We start from the raw sequence: 24,790 nt of genomic DNA on the forward strand, positions 1-24,790 counted from the left end.
GAATTCTATTAATTGTGATAATAGTATTGTGGAGTCTTTTTCTTTCTTCTCAATCTTCGTTAATGACACATAATACAGAAGTATTTACAGATGGAATCCTATGGTATCTGGGATTTGCTTTCAAGTATTACAGCGTGTGCATACACACACACTCACAAAGCAGCAGAAGAAAGGTAGAAAAAGAACAGTAAATTGTTGATAATTGTGAAAGTTAGATCTTGGGTGGATGGGGGCTCATTACACTATTCTCTCATTATACTATTTAGTGTATGTCTGAAAATTTCCATAATGAAACGTTTCTAGTTTTTAATTAAAAGGTGATCTGGATCCATTGATACATTGGAAATAATAGGACCCAAAGCAACTAACCTCTGTCCTGAAGCGAGGGCAATGGGAGACTGTCCATTGGGCGGCCGAGGCTCCTCACAGGTCTTCATCTCCACCTCTACCTTATCCAGACACTGAAATAAAAGCCATGGAGACCTAAGCATCTGCACGAAGCCCCACATAGCACAGACTGTCTTATCCGTCTCTGAGCTCCAGCACCCAGTTGAGTGCTGTGTCCACGGTGGACCAACAATAAATGTTATTCAAATAAATGAACAAACAAACTAAAATGCAAAGAGAGGCCTCGTCTTCCCCCTTCCATTGCTATTAACAGCAGAACTCCCTGACAAGCATGCGATTAGCTCACAGAAATGAAAACATAAGTCCAGGTTATAGAGATATTACTATTCCTGAGGATTCCAGTCCTTAGGATATATATATATATATATATATATATATATATATATATATCAGTTCCCCAAGGGCTTTTAGCTGAGAATCACCAAACAGTCAACATGAATAAATTTCTAATAATTCCTCCAACAGAAATCCAAAGGAAATGTAAAGATAGAAGCTGGACAGCAAAACTTGTTATAAAAAACAAAATTCAAAGCAAAACCAACTCAGGACTTGTGTCTCAGAGCTACTTGCTCTACTGCACAGCAGTTCTAGAAAAAACAGACAACAGTCACCCCATCTCACGTAGGAGCTCACAAGCCAGATGGAAGCACCCACACTCCCAGAAGGGACAGCCTATCAAACTCCTCCCCATCTTCTCTCAGCTCCTTTAAAACCTTACCCCCACCTCCCCCATTTGATTACTTGCAATCAAGAAAGGCCATTACCAAGCAAATTGGGTGTGTCTTCAACTTTGTCCACTGGATCTGAAAGAGGAAAGCAAAGACTCAGGGCTATGGGAGGTACCCCTCACGAGGGCAGGCCTGCTGGCCAAAGAGAGCAGCAGCCTTCTGACCGCATTCTCACCCGGATCGAGGCCCTGTTGCAGTAGACCCGAGTGATGGCGAGCCAGGTGGGGAGCTCCAGCACATTCTGTAGAACCTCTTCATCCAGCTCCAGATTGGTCAGCTGACCCTCCCCTTTCAGGGTGCTCAAATTGATTTTGTCCGGGGAAAGATTTTTAGTGAACCTGAAAAGAGTGATGGTAAGCAGCTATTACTTCCATGGAAATCTGCAAATGAGCATTATAACCAAATAACATGTCTCAATATGGAGAAATGAGAAAGTTCAAGAACAAATATGGACTAACAACCACACTATCTCCAGACAGTGTACTCAAGAACCTACAATAACAATTCTGGAGAAACTGTTAGCCTTTGATATAATTCCCATACAAAACCAGAACAACCAGATAGCAGCTTAACAGCTCATGGTTTAGTTGATAAGTTGTGTCTGACTCTTCTTGCGACCCCATGGACTGCAGCCTGCCAGGCTCCTCTGTCCATAGAACTTCCCAGGCTAGAATACTGGAGTGGGTTGCCATTTCCTTCTCCAGGGGATCTTCCTAACCCAGGGATCAAACCTGGGCCTCCGTGACTACAGGCATTCTTTACCAACTGAGACACCAGGGAAACCCTTGAATAACATTAAAAACAAAACTATAAGATAAAGCATCCTCATAAACCCCCATATACAAGCAGGAGGGGAAAAAACATTCACAGCCATAAGACATGAGTGCTATAAGTAGTTGTGCAGATCATCAAAGAGGAAAACAACAGGGTACCAGAGAAATCAAAGAACAGAAGGACCCCAGGATGACCAAGTACTCAGTGAAGAGCAATGTGGACCGATTTGAGAAAAGCAACGGAAGCTGGAGGGGTTGGGCAAAAGGCCCAAATGAGCAGAAGCAATCTAACCCTATAAACTCACGGAATTCACCAAGGCTCCTTCCTAAGATGGATCCCCACACTGAGAAAAACTTCTGGGAGAGGAACCCAAACTAAGCAAGACAGAAATGAAGAAAATAAAGTCCAAATAAAAGTTGGGCAGGGGGTCAGTGACTTGGGGGGGTAACAGACCAGGAGGTATCAGAAAGCAAGCCATTATATTTTTAAACTCTATTTGAAACAACAGAAGAGGGAATTCTATGAGGTTAGGATATAAAACAGTAAGATTACTTACTGGCTTGTTAAGTAGGGTAAAGCAAAACTCCAGATCCTTACATATACCTTTATTGATGTGAAAAAAGAACACAACCACTTAGGGCCTTGCCAAAGGGACTGAACCTAATGTCATCACACCACTGGGTCCTGTTGCTCATTTGCAGGAAATACAAAGGAAAACTGCTGAACTGTACCCTAAGTGGGCAATCAGCAGAATCCAGGCCATGGGAAACTCTACACGTCAAGGGGCCTGCTGCTGCTGCTGCTGCTGCTAAGTCGCTTCAGTAGTGTCCGACTCTGTGCGACCCCGTGGACTGCAGCCTACCAGGCTCCTCCGTCCATGGGATTTTCCAGGCGAGAGCACTGGAGTGGGGTGCCATCACCTCCTCCGTCAAGGGGCCTGGACATAAACAATTCACACAGGCCTGTCCTCTCACTGTCTCACACTGAATCCCTTCACATCCTGCCGACGACACCAATTGTATTGCCTATCCTGTTCCTGATGCCAAATGTCTTGCTGTTCACACTGTTCACTGAATCCAGGGCAGGCAAGGCACAAGCTAAGAGGCTGGAAGAAGAATCAAGGAGCTGTAGGAACTGCAGACACGTTTGTTTTCTCCTGACTGGCATGGCAGCCGTAACGCAGCCTCTCTCCTGGCTGACACAGCACAGCAGCCGCAGCCACAACATAACCATAACGCAGCCATAGCATAGCTTCATATACCGTTTACCTGTGATACCGCTCCAATGCAGAAGCAGCGCAGTGGCAGCCAGGGCTTTCACGGGGAGGCTCATACAGGCTACCGCATCAAGTAGCTGTGACCTGCACGCGCAGCGCCGCAAGTGGCCTCAGCTGCTACACAGCCCTGCGCAGTCACTGTCTCCAGCACATGGGGTGAGAGGGGTGAGAGCATGGGGCCAGAGAGCCTGACCAGTGCCATCCTGTTAACTGCCCACACACGCTGTCTCCAGCCCTCGCGACTATGCTCTCGCCACCCACCCCTCTTCCTGGAGCACCTTCACCATGATTTGCCATTAAAGACTCAACTCTGACTTCTCACTGAGACCTTCTTTCTTTAACTGCTTCAAAGTTAAACTTCACGTTAGTACCTTCTACATCCTTGGAATCTGTAACACACATTTAGGTCATCATCAGAGAGGGTCTTGGGTATTCTCTCATTTTCCCATATGTAACCACTGCTATGCAGTTACGTGTTAAGCCCTGTGAGGTCAGGGCTGAGTGTTAGCCACCGCTCCTGATAACATGGTTACCTGACAGAATACCAGGGTTCCTAGATATCTTGTAGCCAACTGCCCTGCTGACTGACTACTCCCAGCTCCCTTCTCTCATCTGTTGACTGGATCAATTTCAGGCCAGGTCCTCACAGCATAACCCCGGCTCCTGTATGACGAACTGTCTGACGAATCTCACCTGTGTAAGTTCTCACTGCTGTTGCCCCTCACAGTCACTCTTTTCTAGCCAATAATGAATTCCACTTCTCCCTCCATCTGTAACTATACTTAGCCCTTGCACATATTAGATGCTAATAGTTGAATTTATAGAGTTATATGTTGTATACCAACTTTTTTTCCCACACACATCCTTTCCGTTCTACTAAGCTGTGTTTCAGTGTTTTTAGTTTCCCTTGAACCCTAAAATCATGACTGGCAAGAGTTTTATCTCTACACTTTTGTTTCATGGTGACTAACATGGTACTATGTAAAAGGGCTCTGTAACAGGTTTTTAAATGATAGTAAAAAAAAATTAGAAGTTTAAAAAAACACAGTACTGTATGATATTAAGAGACACATAGAAATGCACTCGCATGACAACAACAAATTCTGGAAAGTGCTTGCCTGGGACACGGGGAGGGGTCCACAGAAAGTGTCGCCTGTATGGTCAACACTTATTTCTCAAGTTGGGAGGTAACTGCAAGGCTCTTCACTATATTACTGTTTATACCTTTCTGTATGGCAAATATTTTACAATAAATCTACCTAAGATTTCTAGCAGTGACCTACTATATATATATACTGTTGGGAGAGCTACTCCTCCATGGGTCTCTCACATTCCTGCATGTCTTGTTGGGTAAGAAAAACACAAAACCCATGACCCTGCCCACTCTTCACCCAAGCCCCTTCTCAGGGCTGTGTTAGGAGAAAGCAGCTTTGAGGGATGATGCGATGTCCCTCTCCAGTGAAGGACGGGCTTGCTTACTATGTACTATGAAAGCAATGGATTCCCTAAACTCAGGGCCCCACTGCCATAGTGCATGCACAGGCATCCAGCTGGGCCCGTTCACACCACTCCCATGGGACCTGCGGGGCACAAGGGCAGCCAGCGCAAGCCTATGTTTACACTGCTTGCAGGGCCGTGACCAATAAAGTCCTTTCCCTCTGGCCCAGAAGTCTTGTGCTCGGCCAGCAACCACAGACCACGATGGGCTATCAGCATCTAAACAGGGGGAAATAAAATCCTGGCCCTTAACACACACTTTTACTGACTTTAATTCATTAAAAAAATTTAATCAACAGTTACTGAGTATGAATCTATATTATTCTCTGAACTAAAAAATAAGTTTTCTATTATGACACCTGTTCTCTGAAAACTAACTTGCCACAGAAGGAAAGAGAATTCCTCTTTTCCTATAAAGCATGGCCACCTACGAGGAAACAGGACTGGGTGTGAAAGAGAAAGAGAGAACAATTCAAAGTACTTTCACTACGTAAAACAACTGAAAGTAAAGGAAGACACAGCACAACCCCCACCCCGAGGAACCAAGAGGAAACACAGTCTTGAAAGATGGAAAGAAAAGCAGAAAACAGAACTCAACATTATTTACATAGAATCGCTAGGTACCAGGTGGCTTTCTTTTTCAAGCCCCTTTTGTATTTAAATAAGATATTACAATTATTTCCTTCCAGCACCCTTCCTTTACTCTTAAGTATTCAGCGAAGCCACCTCAGCTTAAAACGGGGGTGGGGCACCCGTCAGAAGAAGATAATTCTTGAAGACATAAAATTAATTTTGAGGGCTGTATGTCTCCTCTCTCCTCTGCACAGACTCTGATAAGACCCCACCTCACCTAAGAATCATGGTAGGAGCAAGACAGGGTAAGGATCCCTTTAATATATAGGAGCCGGGAGGAAAGGCTGAGAATCACTAAGATAAGCTAATTTTGCATCTGATAAAAAGCTATTTTCAAGAAAAGTGACAGAAACTTTTTCAAGTATGTTTTTCTCTGAAAAGAGGAACATACTTCAAATAAAATGAAACAAACACAGACAAGAATAAGTTATACTGGTTATTAGCACTGACATTCTCAGAGTGCCTAAACAGGTACCATGTATCTATGCAAAACCTAATCTTATTTGTGTGCTCAGCTGCTCAGTCATGTTTGACTCTTTGTGATTCCCTGACTGTAGCCTGCTAGGCTCCTGTGTCCACGGAATTTCCCAGGCAAGAATACTGGAGTGGATTGCCATTTCCTACTGCCGAGGCTCTTCCTGACCCAGGGATCGAACCCATGTCTTTGGTGTTTCTGCATTGGTAAGCAGATTCTTAACCACTAAAACACCTGGAAAGCTCAACCTTATCTACAGCTCTATAAAAAATAAACATAATTTTTCATTTTTTCAAGCCTTAAAACATTTTTTTAAGTACATTTTACTTTGTACCAAGCACTCTGAAAAGGAACATTATCTCAATTAGTCTTCCCAATACCCCATATGAAATATGCATCATTATCCCCATTTTAAAGAAAAAGAACATGAGGTTCAGATATAAAGTCATTTGCCCAAGGTGAACAGGGCAGGAAGAGGCAGAGCATGAACCCAGCTCTGCTCACTGGACTCTCTTCTACTAACATCTTCGCTTACTAATATATTCCTTCAAAACACATCTGGCACAGAATAAATTTATAAGCTATCTCAGAAACGGTAAGAAGACATCCTTTCCCTTTTTACAAATTACCACGGCTGTTTAGCTGCTTAACCTGTATAAGAAGAAAAAAAATTTTTTGTGGGGGGAGAAGGGGATAAAGTTACAGTGTACCTCTATCAAAGACCTTTCTGCACTTCACCAACTCAATCAGATTAATAAAATCTTTCTTAAGTATGCCCAGAGCTAAGTCACCAGCATTCTAGCAGTAACGCCCAGTCTCTACCAAGACACTGACAAGAGACCACAGAGGTTACTGTGCTATCAGCTCTGTGATCAAACATGCAAGTAAGTCAGTAATCATCAAAAACTGAACAAACAAAACGACCAAGAGTTCTTTAATTATGCTCTAAGGACTGCTGACAGTACAGGCAGGTTTGCTGGGCCACCAGGGGCTGTTATCCCGTAATAGTGATAATGATATACATTTGTTTCGTGTTTTATCAATTAACTTTTAGGAGACAACAAAAAAAACAGATATTACCTAACTGCTTCTCAAAAATGCATAAGAATTTCTCAACTGATTTTGCCTGTATTTTATCATAATAGCAAAGAATAGATAAAAAGATGATCCATGGGTCCAGTCATTGTCAGGGAGGTTTTGGAGGTCTGCTCAACCAAGGAAACCACTGACCTGAGATCTAATCTCAAACTATCCAACAATCTCTGGCACAAATTTCATTCAGTATTGTGTTCCTTATCCACAATGATAACACTGAGTCCAAAGGTGGCTGAAAAGGCTAATGGAAGCCTGCTATTTATTGCACTTCAAGAATGTGGGAAAACATTTTCTGGCCATCTGTTACTGTTACAAAGCATAGAGGCTAAGATGAAATCAAGATGGAAAAACAGACTTGGATCAAGTTTCATTTCTCCCAGAGCACTGCAATTTGCTGAAGAGACAGCAGACAAAGGCTCCCAAACATCTCTATGAAAATGGACCACAATGTTGGGAAGTGACAATTCTTAGTGGAGAGTCGCAGAATTTCATAGCTGGAAAGGCATCTTAAACACTCTCTTAGTCCAAGCCTATAATTTGCAAGTGGAAAAAAAAAAACAAACCTGCAGTATCTATTTAAAATATACTGTTTTTAAGTATATTCACATAGATGCAAAACCATAAGCTTAATCAAGTTTAGAACATTTTCACTACCCCCAAGGAAAAACAAAAACATATGCTGCAGCTATCATTCCTAATCTCCCCTTGCCTCCCAAAGCTAGACAACTGTCATTCTATTTTCTGTCTCTATAAATTTGCCTATTCTGGACACTTAAATCATAAAATATGTGGTCTCTGTGACTAGCTTCTTTCACTTAGTGTATTGTTTTCAAAGTTCATCCATGTTGTAACATGAATCAGCACTTTGTCCTTTTTTTTAAAATATAGCCAAGAATATTCCATTGTATGAATATATCACATTTTGTTTCTCCGTTATCAGTTGATAGACATGTGGGTTATTTCCACTTATGGAATACTATAAATAATGCTACTATGAAAATGCAAGTACAAGTTTTTGTGTGGACTTAACAACTTTATTTCTTTTATATATACACTTAGGAGAATTGCTGGTTCAAATGGTAACTGTTTTACTTTTTTAAGTAACTGCTACATTGTTTTTCAAAGTGGCTTTTCAATTTTGCAATCCCACCAGAGGTATTTGAGAGTTCTAACTTCCCCACATCCTCATCATCACTTGTTATTATCTTTTTTTTGTTATGGCCATCCTAGTGGCCACTGTGGTTCTGATTTCCATTTCCCTGATGGTCTCATGATGTTGAATATCTTTTCGTGTGTTTGTGGCCATTTGCGTATCTTAAAGAAATATCTATTCAGACACTTTGCCCATTTTTAACTTGGTTACTTGTTCTTTTATTTAGTTGTCAGCCATTATTTCTTCAAAGAAAACTTGTCTTATTTTAGTTATCTACTACAGCATAATAAACCACTCTTAGTGTTATAAAACAGAAAGCATTTTATTAAGTTCACATATTCTGCACACTAGAAATCTATTCATGAAATAACTGGGGTTGCTTTTCTCTGATTCACGTATCAGAAAAACTAGGGAGCTCCTGGACTCCAAGTACCTATATTTTAATATTGTTCCATAGTCACCAAGGCTCTGTTTTTGTTTTTCAATCTTTTCTGTCCTTCAGAGTAGATAATTTCTATTCCTCTATTTTCAAGTTCACTGACCATTTCTTTAGCCATCTCCAACCTGCTGCTGAGAATCAACTTTTCATTTCGGATACTGTACTTTTAAGTTCTAGATTTTATATTCGTTTATATATATATATGTATATATATAATCCATTTCTCTGGGAAGAGTCTCCATTTGTTCATTTATTACTACCAAGTTTGCTTTAAAGTCCTTATGTGGTGATTTCAACATCTGAGTCATCTTGGGATAATTTCTATTGACTGCCATTCTCTGGACAATGAGTCACAGAGCCACTCAGTTATTATCGTATACTAGACATTATGGAGATTCTGGATTCTGCCAATTTCCCTCCGAAGAATTTTGTTTTGTTGGGCAATCAACTCGGGCTAGATTCATACTCCAAACTCTTTCGTTTCTGTAGTGGATGAAGCTGAATTTCAGCTCAATTGTTTCAGCCTTCAACCATAGCCTTTTCCAAGCTCCATGGAGTCTCCCCCTATGCATGTCAAGGATTAAAGCAGATTTTAGGGCTTCTCCTTCTTTGTTCCCTTCTTTCTAAAATGTATCCTTTCATTTTCCTGTCTCTCTTATAGCCCTGAATTCCACCCTCTGACTCCCCAAGTAAGACTGTATAACTGAAGACTTTTGCTTGAGTGGGTGCTTACCATCACCCATCAGAGTGTCCTCAGGCAAAAAAGCTATAGGAATGAGAATCTTACCTAGTATGATCCATATCTTTCAAGTTTCCTGTCAGTTTCTGCCTCATTTTGTCACTCTTCAAGGTCTTCGAGTAGTTGCTTTTTATATACTACCTTGAGTTCATAATTGTTACAAGAGGGAGGCTTTGGTCAATATAAGATACTCCTATATTGTTAGAAGTAGCTTTTCTGCTAGCTCTCATTATGTTCTCCCCAAGAGGCAACCATGATATGAGTCACCAAAAATACATACTACTGGATGTGCACAAACACACCCTCTTAGAGCAGGGCAGTAAAGAGTAATAGATAAGTTATCTTCTTGGTCTGCTGGTGACATGCTTGTCGTAAAATTGTAAAGCAATATAACAAATGTATAAGGAAAAAATAACAGTTTCCACTATACAGAAGTAATTATATATGTATATAGACAGTAGCTGGGCTTTCTTAAAGACTAAACAACAATAGATAGTAGTTATATATGCAGACAGACAATTACTATATGTGTGTGTGTGTGTGTGTGTATCCTACTAAAATTGCTTCTTTCTTCAGTGAATGCCTTGGGCATTTTATAATGTCAGATTTTTTTAATGTTTTTTTTTTTTAAATAATTAGAGAGTAAATCTATAAACAATACCTCTGTATAGATACACTACAATTTATTTAATAAAATCCTACTGACTTATATTCATTTCATTAAATAGCCTTTTTTACTTGTTTGATTCCTTCTGTAGGATGAATTCATAGACGTGAAACTGCAGAGTCTACATTTTGACAGATATTGCCAAATTTCCTATCACAGACATGATGCTGATTCATACTCTCAACAATTATAACCAATAGTCCAAATCTCCCCATACCAAGGGTAGCTTGGTCATTTGAAGCACTCCTATTTACCCTAATCCCCATCCCAGAATTTTGGACACTCTAGAGAGGCTCTCCTTCCTTAATTCCTAACAACAGTCCTGATGAACATTCTAATTCCCTCCGCTAAGCCTGAAGCCTTGCTAGTCTTGTTTAGCTGAAACACTTTTCTTCTAGAGTTGAATATTTGTAAATTGGCATACTGGGGCTTCCCTAGTGTCTCAGACCGTAAGGAATCTGCCGGCAATTCAGAAAACCTGGGTTTGACTCCCGGGCTGGGAAGACACCTGGAGAAGGGAATGGTAACCCCCTTCAGTATTCTTGCCTGGAGAATCCCATGGAGAGACGCGTCTAGTGGGCTTCAGTCCATGGGGTCGCAAGAGTCGGATATGACTGAGTGACTGACACAACAACAAACTGGCCCACTAGCAAAGTAAGACATGTTACCTATCGATTCCTCATCCTACTGCATGTTAACATATTTGACCACCACCTAGAATACGGCTGCAATTTCTTATTCATCATCATTTCTACATACCTTTTTTTTTTTTTTTAAATTTATTTATTTTTAATTTTTACTTTACAATTCTGTATTGGTTTTGGCATAGATCGACATGAATCCACCACAGGTGTACATGCGTTCCCAAACATGAACCCCCCTCCCACCCCCCTCCCCACAACATCTCTCTGGGTCATCCCCGCGCGTCAGCCCCAAGCGTGTCATATCCTGCATCAGACATAGACTGGCATTTCGATTCTTACATGTTATTATACATGTTTCAATGCCATTCTCTCAAATCATCACACCCTCTCCCTCTCCCTCTGAGTCCAAAAGTCCGCTATACACATCTGTGTCTTTTTTGCTGTCCTGCATACAGGGTCATCATTGCCATCTTCCTAAATTCCATATATATGTGTTAGTATACTGTATTGGTGTTTTTCTTTCTGGCTCACTTCACTCTGTATAATTGGCTCCAGTTTCATCCATCTCATCAGAACTGATTCAAATGTATTCTTTTTAATGGCTGAGTAATACTCCATTGTGTATATGTACCACAGCTTTCTTATCCATTCATCTACTGATGGACATCTAGGTTGTTTCCATGTCCTGGCTATTATAAACAGTGCTGCGATGAACATTGGGGTACATGTGTTTCTTTCAATTCTGGTTTCCTCTGTGTGTATGCCCAGCAGTGGGATTGCTGGGTCATAAGGCATTTCTATTTGCAATTTTTTAAGGAATCTCCACACTGTTCTCCAGAGTGGCTGTACTAGTTTGCATTCCCACCAACAGTGTAGGAGGGTTCCCTTCTCTCCACACCCTCTCCAGCATTTATTGCTTGCAGATTTTTGGATCGCAGACATTCTGACTGGTGTGAAGTGGTACCTCATTGTGGTTTTGATTTGCATTTCTCTAATAATGAGTGATGTTGAGCATCTTTTCATGTGTTTGTTAGCCATCCGTATGTCTTCTTTGGAGAAATGTCTATTTAGTTCTTTGGCCCATTTTTTTATTGGGTCGTTTATTTTTCTGGAATTGAGCTGCAGGAGTTGCTTGTATATTTTTGAGATTAGTTGTTTGTCAGTTGCTTCATTTGCTATTATTTTCTCCCATTCGGAAGGCTGTCTTTTCAGTTTGCTTATGTTTTCCTTTGTTGTGCAGAAGCTTTTAATTTTAATTAGATCCCATTTGTTTATTTTTGCTTTTATTTCCAGAATTCTGGGAGGTGGATCGTAGAGGATCCTGCTGTGGTTTATGTCAGAGAGTGTTTTGCCTATGTTCTCCTCTAACAGTTTTATAGTTTCTGGTCTTACATTTAGATCTTTAATCCATTTTGAGTTTATCTTTGTGTGCGGTGTTAGAAAGTGATCTAGCTTCATTCTTTTACAAGTGGTTGACCAGTTTTCCCAGCACCACTTGTTAAAGAGATTGTCACCGCAATATGTAGGACAAATGCTAACAAGTATGAAAGGGGAAATCAACAACAACACAATAATAGTGGGAGACTTTAATACCCCACTCACACATATGGACAGATCAACTAAACAGAAAATTAACAAAGAAACGCAAACTTTAAATGATACATTAGACCAGTTAGACCTAATTGATATCTATAGGACATTTCACCCCAAAACAATGAATTTCACCTTTTTCTCAAGTGCTCATGGAACCTTCTCGAGGATAGATCACATCCTGGGCCATAAATATAACCTTGATAAATTCAAAAAAATCGAAATCATTCCAAGCATCTTTTCTGACCATAATGCACTAAGATTAGATCTCAATTACAGGAGGAAACCTATTAAAAATTCCAACATATGGAGGCTGAACAACACGCTTCTGAATAACCAACAAATCACAGAAGAAATCAAAAAAGAAATCAAAATATGCATAGAAACGAATGAAAATGAAAACACAACAACCCAAAACCTGTGGGACACTATAAAAGCAGTGCTAAGAGGAAAGTTCATAGCAATACAGGCATACCTCAAGAAACAAGAAAAAAGTCAAATAAATAACCTAACTCTACACCTAAAGCAACTAGAAAAGGAAGAATTAGAGAACCCCAGAGTTAGCAGAAGGAAAGAAATCTTAAAAATTAGGGCAGAAATAAATGCAAAAGAAACAAAAGAGACCATAGCAAAAATCAACAAAGCCAAAAGCTGGTTCTTTGAAAGGATAAATAAAATTGACAGACCATTAGCCAGACTCATCAAGAAGCAAAGAGAGAAAAATCAAATCAATAAAATTAGAAATGAAAATGGAGAGATCACAACAGACAACACAGAAATACAAAGGATCATAAGAGACTACTATCAGCAATTATATGCCAATAAAATGGACAACCTGGAAGAAAAGGACAAATTCTTAGAAAAATACAATTTTCCAAAACTAAACCAGGAAGAAATAGACAATCTTAACAGACCCATCACAAGCACGGAAATTGAAACTGTAATCAGAAATCTTCCAGCAAACAAAAGCCCAGGTCCAGACGGCTTCACAGCTGAATTCTACCAAAAATTTCGAGAACAGTTAACACCTATCCTACATACCTTTTTTTAAAAAATGCTTTTTTTAGGCCATGTTATGTGCATGCAGGATCACAGTTCCCCGATGAGGGATCAAACTCACACTGCCTGCATTGAAAGCATGCAGTCTTAACCACTGGACCATCACAGAAGTCCCAACATACTCTAACTGATCATTCTAGAATTAGGACTGAGATGGGGGGGGATCTTCATCAACTGTAATTCAGAGACAGTGCCCTCTGCCCTCTCAATTAATTCTTCAACCACTCATTCCCCATAGAGACTGGGTCCCAGGTTCTTTACCCTACACTGGTCTTGAAGATATTACACCTCATGACTCAAGTCTTGGCATGTCTCACTTTGTTAGAAACATTTGTCATCCTAACATATTCCCCTTAATTTCCTTTACTTCCATGTCATGACAATTTTCAAACTTAAATCAAGAGTAGGAATTAATGAATATTGTATTTCTAATTTCAAAACCTACACAGGCTCTTGGTTTCACCAAAGTGAAAGTGTACTTGCTAATGATCAGAAAAGGAAGGCCTATTCCACTAACAGGCATTGTTGGTTATTCACTATTGAATGAGAACAGATATTTCTTTGTGATAAAGCCTTAAAGCTATTTAGAGAAGTATAGCAGGCAGATTATCTAAGTTTTAAAAACTGCCCAAGGAGAAACTAAGGAAAAAGGAAAATCATACCATACACTGAGGGTGTCCTTACTTTTTAAGCACAACTGGCCCTAATTTTGATCAAAATATATGCTTATTTTAACAGGCATAGACTGCTCAAAGTGATTTCTTTCACATCTGATGGTGGAAGAAAAGCCCTGTCAAAACCTTTAAGTAGTTTCCCCTACAGAGATCATTTAATAAACAAACACCTAAGATAGCTTCCCAGGCGGCGCGAGTGGTAAAGAATCCACCTGCCAATGCAGGAGATGCAAGAGACGTGGGTTCGATCCCTGGGTCGGGAAGATCCTCCGGAGTAGGGAATGGAAGCTCACTGTAGTATTCTTGCTTGGAAAATCCCATGGATGGAGGAGCCTGTCGGGCTACAATCCAGGAGTCACAAAGAGTTGGACACGACTGAGTGCACGCGCACGCACACACATCACCACACCTAAGATAGCAGCACATTCAACTAAGGGTTAGTAGGTTCAAACCAAATAAATAACTGTGGAAGACACAATGAACAGTTTAAAATACAAGCAAGGGAGGGGGGTTCATGTTTGGGAACGCATGTACACCGTGGTGGATTCATGTCAATGTATGGCAAAACCAATACAGAATTGTAAAGTAAAATAAAAAATAAATTAAAAAAATAAAAATAAAATAAAATACAAGCAAGGGTCTCTAGGGAGGACTATGAGCTCCTCAAGAGCTGGAACTGTATCACTTAGATCTCTGTCTAACTCAAAGCCCAGGATAAGGATGTTCAATTAATGTCTACTGATATTAACAAGAAGCAAATAAATGATAATTGCCAAATAAGTGACATGAACTAACGGGTATATCCAACAATCTATTCATATTCTTTCACACATTGCAAATCAACTATATGTCTGATTATCCAAACATGTTAAACCAGGTTTAAGAGTGTCATCTGTAAACACAAAAATAAATATAAGCTGTGAAGCTGAGGTTAGAAGGTACACACTTCCCATCTGCAATAATTAGTAAGTGCCAGGTTTTTTTAAAGGAGAGAGGGAAAGAGATTAAGTATATTCTGAAAGCTCTATCTAAAAGCTGTTATAATAAAATATGGTATCAGAAAATAAAAAAGAAGATATTTCTCTGAGAACAAAAATTATTTTTAAAGTAATAGCTAACATTTAATTTCTTACTCTATTCCAGGCACTGTCCTAAGCACTATTTTATACATTTTTAATTAATTTCTCTCAATGACCTCATGACATAAAAGACAGCCACTGTCTCCAATTTATACATGAGGAAACCTAAGTGTGGAAAGGTTAAATAATTTGTCCACAGTCACAGAGCTAGTGAGCTAGGATTCAAGATCCAGCAGTCTGGCTCAAAAACTTGCAGTCTTGCCTACACTAAACCATCTCTGTGACTTTAAACAAAGTCAAGAGTTAGAGAAGTTTGGAGAAGAGAAACTCTAGGTCCCTCAGACCCAGGTCAACGGCAACAGAGAACACGATGAGCCCTGTCCAGATGCTCTGGCGTAGATTTCCGGCCTCTACGACCTAGCCAACATCCTTCCAGCTGTATTTCTTTAACCCACACTGCACAATGCAGAACCACAGGTAGTCTCCTAAAACCACCTGTTGCTTCTCAGCCTCTGCCTGGCATCACCCTTCTGCCCCTGACTGACTGCGCCCTGCTGGCTCCATGGATACTTCTGAAGGCTTTACTGAGTCCAGTGTTTACAGGCCTATTTGTCTGTATAGGCAGGGAAGTCTCTGAGCAGGAATCTTGTCTCATTTGTCTCTGAGTTTCTGGTGCTTGGCATACAATGCAGGTGATCAAAAAGCTTCTGGAAAGAATTACTGAATAAACGGTTTCAGAATCAGAGTCCTCAAAGACAGCCCAGGGTCTGGGGATAGCAGAAGGGGAGACCAGGCTCCATATCTGAGAGTGGCTGAGGCTCCACCTGCAGCTGAATAGCCAACTCTCCTGCAACAAACCTTCCTCACAGAGGCACAGGAACCTCTCTTGAGGGTTCCGAGGACCTAGGAGCCACAACCAGCTCCACCTGCAAGCAAGGGATATCCTTCAATACACTGCCAGGCCTCTCCTTTCATATCTACCTCTGTCGAGACACTTCCTCAAATGAAATGAGCTCCTGAACACTTCAGCCCCTTCTTTCACATAGGTTGGGGAAAAAAAAAAAGAGAGAGAGAGAGAGTGAGTGAGAAGAAAGAAAGAGAAAGAAAGAAAAACAGATTTCTCTTAGAAAAGGGAAACGTGTATTTTCAGCTCTGCCTGGGAAAGCACTCTACCAGATGGCAGGAGGAAGTTCAGCTAGAATGAACTGAGCCATCCCTAGTTGGAATGTCCACATTTCAGAACACCTCGACTTTCAAATGACTCATAAACCGCTGCCCGGACCCCTGCCCCATCCTCACTGCCATGGCAACAGAAACCGGTTTCGGAAAATAAAAAACACACTTGGAGCTTCCAGAGTGTCTGCAGACTGAGGAGCTATGGAAGTGAGAGTGGCTTAGGGGAGCTGACCCTGTAGGGCATACCATGAACTGGTGGTGAGCTAACTAGAATAGCATTCATACTCCCAAATATGTTCTCTATTCCTCCCCCTGACTTAGCTGAAATCATATATCCTAAGAACAGGGAATTTAAGGGGAGAGTAAGGGGAGCAGAGAATACAGGCCTGGGGGTAGCAGGGTAAGGCAGCAGAGACCTGAGGGGAGAATCAGGGCAGTGGATGCGTGACAGAGGGGCCTCGGGAGGTGGGGAAGAGACATAAAGGAGAGAAGAGAGCGTGGATCCAGAGCAAACCAGCTATTTCAGATTCTGGCCTAAGTTGGTGGTTCTCAGCCCTGATAGACTCAACTCTACGAGTGGTCTTGCTACCAGTGGTCTTGCCAAGAGTGACAACCTTCTCTAAAATAATGTTCAAAACAATCTTTCCCAAGCGTAGTTGCAGTCCTAGAACTTTCACTGTAGTTTAAAGCTGTGCAGGGAATTCCCTGGTGGTCCCTTTCTTCCACTGGTTAGGTCAGGACTCCATGCTTCCTTCCACTGCAGAGGTCATGGATTTGACTTTTGATGATGGAGGAACTAAGTTCCCACAAACTGCATGGAGCAGCCAAAAAAAAAGAAAAAATTATGCAGTACTTTGTGTTTACATGTAAGTAGGTTCATATAATCTAAACAAACAATTCACCTCTGTAAGAATCTAACAAACATTCAGAAGTCAAAAAGGACAAAGGACAAGGAGTTCCCTGGTGGCCTAGTGGTTAGAATTCTGGGCTTTCACTGCTGTGGCCAGGGTTCAATCCCTGGTCAGGGAACTGAGATCGAGTAAATCATTTGTTGTGGCCAAAAATATATAAATAAATAAATAAAAAGACAAAGGATAATCCTTCTTTGTATGAAACAATTCCGCATACTGCATGACATCAGCATCTCCAGCCCACTCACTGAATGCTGGTCATATCCCTCAATCAGAACTGGAAAAAATGGCCTTAGGCCTTGCTGAGAAACAATGATCTCAATGATCTAAAAGATCTTACTCCAAACTTTTTCTTCTCCTTCTTCTCTCCTCCCCCTTCACATGGTTCCCAAACAACCAAGACCCAGATCTCCATCTAGAGAGCTTATATTATATATAATTAACATACTGTGGCTTTTGTGGGATGAGAACCTATTCAACAGTTATAACACTATTTCTACTACTGAACCACAAACTCCAAATTTCAAACTTAGAAATAAATTTTGAGAATATAACACTTCCATAAGTCAGAGACTTAAATACACTGACCTCTCACCATTAAAGTTCTCATTCTTTAAATGATGGGTTGACATCTAAGCTATATATCTCCAAGGCACTACAAAGACTCAGTATCCATGTAAAATTATCATTGCTGTTGGCAAATAAAACAACATCAATCCAACACATCATTTATGATACATCTAGTCTTTATTTTATGGCAAGAAGGTACAAACTACCTATCCTTTACCTAGACTGCTAATGTGTATTATTTTTACACTCTAGTTTTTCCCTTTACTATAGATATTGATTGATTGATTCCACTGCTTGTACATATCGGGAAATGTTCCTTAGCTTCCATAATCAGCACCAGCAGCACTTTCTTCATCACACACAGAGAAAGGCTCCTCAGTGATACCGGGTGAACTGGATTCCCTGTCACCTGCTCCCCTGCCCTCACCCTGCCCCAGTCTGAGGTTCCCTGAGTTACAACCACGCATTCTCACTCCACATACCTTCTCCTGCACCCACTTCACACACTCAAAACATCCTCAGACCCTCTGGTTTTCAAAGCAGTCAAGGGTCATAACCCCTGCCACATGAAGGTCACACTCAAGTAATCATCGAGAATTAGGCTGCCTTAAAGAAAGAACTTTTTTCTTCCCCCAGTGATTCATGTCATACTTACAGATTATTTTCCAACCAGGTTTTGTATTAGGTGCAGAAAACTAAATGGTCTCTATCTTTTTTTCACTCTGAAAATATAGTATATAATTGTGCTATATTCTTAAACTCCAGATAAGTAAATCCTCTAAGGACCCAACCCACTATATACATATCAGGTGTTTCACCTATTCTGAGGCCAAAGTTCACCTTGTAGTATGCCTCGGCAAGAAAAAAATGTCAAACAGGACCAGCCCTAAGTTTTCTTCTCTGCTTAAGCAATGATACAGAGCATTCATCTCTACTTCTCTGCATTAAAATGTCAAGAAACATAATTCTTACACATTGAAAGAATTATTCATTTGGATGACCTCTCTCGAACAACTTTAATAAGTAGCAGTCGTCACTGTTCACTGAATACTTTTTCAGTACCAGGCACTTTTATACATGATTTCTAACCCTCAAGACAAGTGTACGTTATTAACCCCTATTTAACAGACAAGGAAACCGAAGCTTCAAGAAACTAAAAGACCTGCTGAACACCAGCTTACAAGTAGCAGAGTCAAATGCACAGCCACCTTTCAGAATTCAAAGTGCTGGTTCTTTTTTTTTTTTTTTTTTTAATCTAGCCGTATGTGAGAATTTAGCAATCCTGGAAGCAAATTTACTACATAAAAGTGCTGGTTCTTTCCACCACAATAACATGCTGCTCAGTCAGCTTTTCAAAGCAGCTGGTTTCATTATTTGTGAACCATACATTCAGCTTTTTTATGTCAGATACATATGACCACACTGCTTTGAAATCTGTACTGCTTATAAACGCTGCTTTTTTTTAAGACACAGACAACCACTTTAGGGTAAAAGGGAATCACCCTTGGAAAGGTATAAAGATCCTAATACAAAAACTATTAAATTCAAATTTTAGTTTTTTTTTAATTTTTGTTTATTTATTTACTTTTAGTTTTTTTAGTAAAGATAAAAATCTATGCCAGTGCTTTCACTGCTGGGGCCTGAGTTTAACAGCTGGTCGGGGACCTGAGATCCCACAAGCCACGTGGCACATCTTTAAAAAAACAAAAGCCATGCCAACGGTACTAAACTCATAGAACAGAAAGAAATTATTTAGTATCCGGGTAGTCTCAATGCCAAATATTTAACAAAAACTCAAACACCTAAAGAACAATCCCTCCTTTCTCTTAAATGACTATTACTTTGACAGGGAGCAAAGCATGACATCCATTCCAAGTAAGAAATGTTATGGGTTAATGGTTACAAATTACCCTAATTATTTCCACTGAACCTGCCCAATTGGAACATTTTTTCAAAAAGTTCTTATGTTTCCAAGGTTCTGACATGTGCTTGTGACTAAAATTCACAAACAAATCAGAATTTGAAAATTAAACAAAGGCAAAAATAAAGGGGCCATCTGGTTTATCACAGATGAAGTAAAAATATTTCAAAACATACCCACCAGAATGGCTAAAATGAAAAAGATAAAAAATACAAAGGATGGAGAACAACCAGAATTCTTATACACTTTCAGGGGAAGTGCAAACTGTACAGCCAGTTAGGAAAACTGTTTAGCAATATCTATTAAAATTTAACATACACATATCCCGTCACCCAGAAATTCCACTCTTAGGTATATCCACAACAGACACACTTATTCACCAAAGGATATGTACTAGACTCTTCCTAATAGCACTATTCAGCACAGCTCTGAACTGAGAAACTATACAACTATCCATCAACAGAAAAACGTACAAATAAATTTAAGTATATTAATAGAATAATAGCAATAAAAACAGAAAATCTACAAATTGAAACAACAGAGATTAACCTCACAAATGTTGAGCTAAAGCCAGGCATGAAAGTATATATTCTGTGATTCCATTTATATAAAGTAGAAATAAAGACAAAACTAATCTTTGCTGTTAGAAGTCAGGACAGTGGCTAGAGGCAATGATGGGGGAGACTCAGGGAGCTCCTTGGTGCTGGTTAATATTCTCCTCCTTCACATGGTGCTGGTTGTTCAATCTGAAATACTCAGTAGATGAGATGCATTAGAGCAGTAGAGAGATGAAGGAGCCTGGCTCTGGAATGGGAGTGACTGTGTTAGGATCTCAGTCCCACCACTTACTGATATAGGGCAAGTTATTTAACTTCTGTGTCTCATTTATTTCTTCATCTATAAAATGGGCCTAATGTCTCCTTCACATGGTTAGGCTAAGGATTAAATCATCATAAAACATGTAAAGTGCTTATTCTCACAACTGGCTATTACTATTAAATATTTGCTAAGTCAATAAAAGTGCTGCTTCAGAAGCAAGACAAGATGAGGAAGAAAACAAAAGATGTATATGATTGCACTATTACCAGAAAATGTACAAAATAATTATTCAGGAAATGAAGATGATAATAAGTAAGGCCTAATCCAAAGGAGTGTGACTTGGAAGCCGAGACAAGCCCTACCCACACAAACCTTTACCTAAACAGACCCTGGGCAGGCAGTCAGCCTCTTAGTGGGCAACTCTAGCAGTCCACCGGGGATGGGCCATGGGGTCTCTCCAGGATGAGGGGGCATTGATCAGGATCTAAGAAAGCTGAGCTCACAGTCAGGTTCTCTTATTCTCCAAAAGGACTCTGAATTCTTCTAAGTCTCTGATTTCACCTAACGCTTATGTTTTTTAAACTACCTATCATGTTATCAGCCATGTCTCTGTCACCTGGAGTCTCATTTCCTGCAGCCATTTAGAGTAAATAATTAAGATTTCTGCTGACTTTCTAAAAGAGCCAGTTGAGTGAGTTGCAGTCACCTATACCATGGACGTGTCCCTAACTTCTCTGGCCATGTTATGACAGCTACTCTTCATTAAATTCTACTTTCATGCCAGGCACTATAATAAATACTTTATCCCCAATTTCTCAAAAAATTCTGCTAAGCATGCAGTAAGACAATAAGTATTGTCTCTTATTCTCATCTTTTACAGATAAGAAAACTAAGGCTTAGAAAGGCTACCCTGTATTACTAAGTGGCAGAGTAGGAAGGTGAATCTAGCTTGTCTGGCCCCAGAGAAAACTCCCTTTCCATGAACAACAGTCCTTCGACTTACTTTACAATCCATCATATTTCTTCCTATTTGTACAACAAAAGGTCATTAGCTAAGGGGATCTAAAATAAGAATAATCTAATTCAGTGAAAAATCAATTTGGGGTATTTTTTAAATTAATGTTTTTGTTCTAAGTAAAAATCTCCCCTGAGTTTATTTAAATAAACACTGAACATAAAAGCTATTTGTATTATACAGCAGTCATCCAAATCTTAGGTTAAAGCCCTTAAAAGAGAATTATACTTCTTCCCTGCTGAATCCCCAGGACCCAGCTCAGTGCCTGGCCTAGTGTAGGATCTGGACAATCACCTCCTTCAAATCTTGTTTACCAGAATAGTCTACTGATAAGTAGGATGCATTCCAACAAGACACTTTAATATGCAAAACTTCATGAGCACAATGAAACACAATATAGGAGTCACTGGGATATCCTTCCTGCTGTAGGATACTCCTCCAGGTCAAGCAGGACTGTCATCATCAGCAACAAGTAATTGTTAAACACCTACAAATATTTATTTAATATAGTAACCCATTATCCCAACTCTCCTCTCTTTCCTCATCAGGTTTGGCAAGCCACAGAAATTATAGTTCCTCTCCAAGCATGCCAGCCTCTGGATGTGTAGTAGAGACCATACAGAGACACAAATATCACATGTGATTAAGGAAGCTTTTCCAAGTTAAATCAACAGGAAGGCCTCAGGAGTTTGACCTTTCCCCAAGTCAGACCTACATCCTAGCAAAAAAGGCAGCCCTGAATAACCTTCCACCCTACTCCTCAGTCAACCACACAACCCTGAGGAAACAAGAAATTTCTACCAATGTCTAACACCTATTCCTACTTCATCTAAAAGAGATACTTTGTTCACTAAGGAGTCACTGAATATGTCAGCATATACTATTAAAATTTTTCTTTAAAAATTCTATCTTCTTAGAGATCGCACAGACTGTGAGTGTATCATATTACAGCAGAAGTGTACAGGAAGAAGTGTACAGCAGAATCAGGAAGGAGAATTGTACCAGAAATGTGCCAGAATTACGAAGCCAGGTTCTATTTCTCTACCCATTTTTGGGCCACTGTATGGGGCTTACGGGGTCCTAGTTCCCTGACTGGGGGTTGAACCCACGCCCCTGGCAGTGAAAGCACAGAGACCTCACCACTGGATCGCGAGGGAACTCCCTCTATTTCTCTACTGTACCTTCCACCGCAACTTAAGCAAGTCACTTATCCTTCTAGGCTTTAGCTTCCTCAGTCATAAAATGAGAGGCTGAACTAGTCAGGGGTTATTCAGGGCATTCACTCAAGATGTCTTAAGAGGTTAAGGCATGTGTTTTAAGGGATTCTTAACTTTCCCCACCATGTGAACTTACATAAAAAATTATCTGTTTGCATATGTGGATTTTTCTGGAAAAGTCTATGGCTTATATCAAACCACCACATAAGTTGTGACCTCCCAAATAACCACATTGCATGCTTTACTGAACACTTACTATGCACTGAGCACTGCCCTAAGCCCTTGTGTATTAACTCATGTAACCCTCACAATAACCCTTTGAGTTAGATACTACTATTATCTTCATTTTACAGTTAAAGAAGGTATACCAAAATCAGCCTGACCTCTTAAACACAATGCTATGTTAAGTAAGATCATCTCTAAACCCAAAAATTGTCTGATTCTGTGTTCATTCAAATTAATGGTTTCCCTTCAGTTAAATTTTCCGCCTCACTCACAATCATTAGTCATACACATGTCTTTACACAGAGCAAGCAAATTCATGGCACACCCAAATGAATGTTACCTGAGAAAGAATATACTAGGGAATTAACCCAAGTAGAGGCTCCAAAGGCACCTTCCAACTCCAGCCTCTAATCTGCTTTTACTTTAAAACATGGTGTGGTGATTAGCCAAGAGATGAATCTGAATCTAATTACTACTTAAAGTCTAAAATCAAAATAACAGTAAATTGGCCAAAGTGTCTGCCAGAAGAGAGGATGCAGTGCCAGCGACAGTGTCTCACACAGCACTCACCAAGGCAATGAGAAGAGCAGAAAAGAAAGGAGAGCAAGGCCTGGGGTCCATGGTGACTGGCTCCTCTCCCTGCTCCCTCCTCCTCAAAACCACTGACCGCTGTGGAGCCAAAGACTGGATCACCCTCCACGTGAGACACAACGGCTGTCTAAAGGTATCGCTAAGCTCTGTCCGGAATAAGGAATGAAAACGAAGTGAAAGGCCAGCTTCTGATTTTTCTGGACACCAGTTCTGACAAGCTGCAATCCTAACTCAGGGGTCAAGAGTCACCCAGTTACAAGCGAACAGTTTGGCGTGCCACCCAGCTCGGGTCCAAATGACTCGGCGGACATAACATTGCTTTGATGGCTGCAAAGCAGAAGTGGGCGTCGTTAGTTCTTTTCACAGGCTGTCCAAATATCCTCCATATCTTAAAAAGAAGGCTGTTGAAACTTTATGCCCAACTCTCATGCCCTTTCTCCATTTAGTCTGTGTTAAATGAAAAGAGAAGCCCCGGGAGGGGAAAAGGAGATTCGAGGAACGGCCTGGGCGCAAGGATTAGATCTTTTTCGAGAGTGATGCAACAGGGTCAGCCAGACGACGAAGACAAGGAGCTGGGAGATTCTGGGGGTGGGGAGAAAAACCAGTATCGCGGGTGGGAATCTCAGCGGTGGATGGGTTTTGAAGGACTGGGGAACGGGGTCATTTTTAAGTGAGTGGCCGGGGTTGAGGGATCTAGTCCGGAGCAGAAGGAGGAAGACGAAGACCAAGGAGCGGGCAGGTGGGCGGGTAAAGAGGCGGGCAGACGTCCCCGAGGGAGGGGCAGAGCGCGGAGAAGACGCCGCGGGGCAGGCAGGAAAGAGTGGGAACCGCGGGGGCCACCGGGGGCCGGGCAGAGGGCCCGGGGCGGGGGGCATGCAAGGGGGAGCGGGGTGACCTCCCCGGCGGTGTGGGAACTGAGGGGCGCGCGGCCGGTCAGGAGATCCTTGCGGTCGGGAGGGCCTGGGCACCGCGCCGGGGCAGGGGCGCCGGGGCGCCGGGCCCCCAGGGCCCAGGGCCAGGGCAGAGCAGAGCAGCGCGGTGACAACGGTCGCGGCCCCTGGAGCGGGCTGTCCGGCTCGAGCTGAGGCGGGGATCGCCGCCGAGTCCTGGCCCCGGGGCTGAAGAGAGGGAGGCCGGCCCGGAATACGGCTTTTAGGGAGGAGGGTTGAAGGGGACGAGGACGGGCCCGGGACGGCCGGGGCCGGCGCTGGCGCTCTCACCGGGACAGGTGCTTCAGGATCTGCTTCTTAATGAGTCCGGCCATGCCGGAGCCGCGGCCCGCGCGGAAGGCGGGCGGGCGGCTGTGGCCTCCTCAGCCGCGAGGGAGACGCGCGGCCCCTCACCTCGCCGCGGCGCGGGGACCGGATGCCGCCGCCGCCGCCATGGCGCTCTCCAACCCCTGCCCCGGCGCCCGG

General features: G+C 41.5%; 1 protein-coding gene across 1 annotated transcript in view; it reads right to left on the minus strand.

Moving 5' to 3' along the window:
• Positions 1–24,788, minus strand: part of UHRF1BP1 (UHRF1 binding protein 1) — a 77,704-nt gene extending 52,916 nt beyond the window's left edge. Inside the window, exons 1-4 of the mRNA XM_040249064.1 lie at positions 24,596–24,788; positions 1,312–1,474; positions 1,173–1,211; positions 370–461 (exon numbers count right to left, since the gene is read on the minus strand). Of these exons, the coding sequence (XP_040104998.1) occupies positions 370–461; positions 1,173–1,211; positions 1,312–1,474; positions 24,596–24,639 (338 nt within the window). The 5' untranslated portion in view covers positions 24,640–24,788. The remainder of the gene's footprint in view (positions 1–369; positions 462–1,172; positions 1,212–1,311; positions 1,475–24,595) is intronic.
• Between the last annotated feature and the right edge of the window lie 2 nt (positions 24,789–24,790).

Source organism: Oryx dammah, unplaced genomic scaffold, assembly GCF_014754425.2.
Source record: "Oryx dammah isolate SB20612 unplaced genomic scaffold, SCBI_Odam_1.1 HiC_scaffold_11, whole genome shotgun sequence".
In the NCBI taxonomy this organism is placed as follows: Eukaryota; Metazoa; Chordata; class Mammalia; order Artiodactyla; family Bovidae; genus Oryx; species Oryx dammah.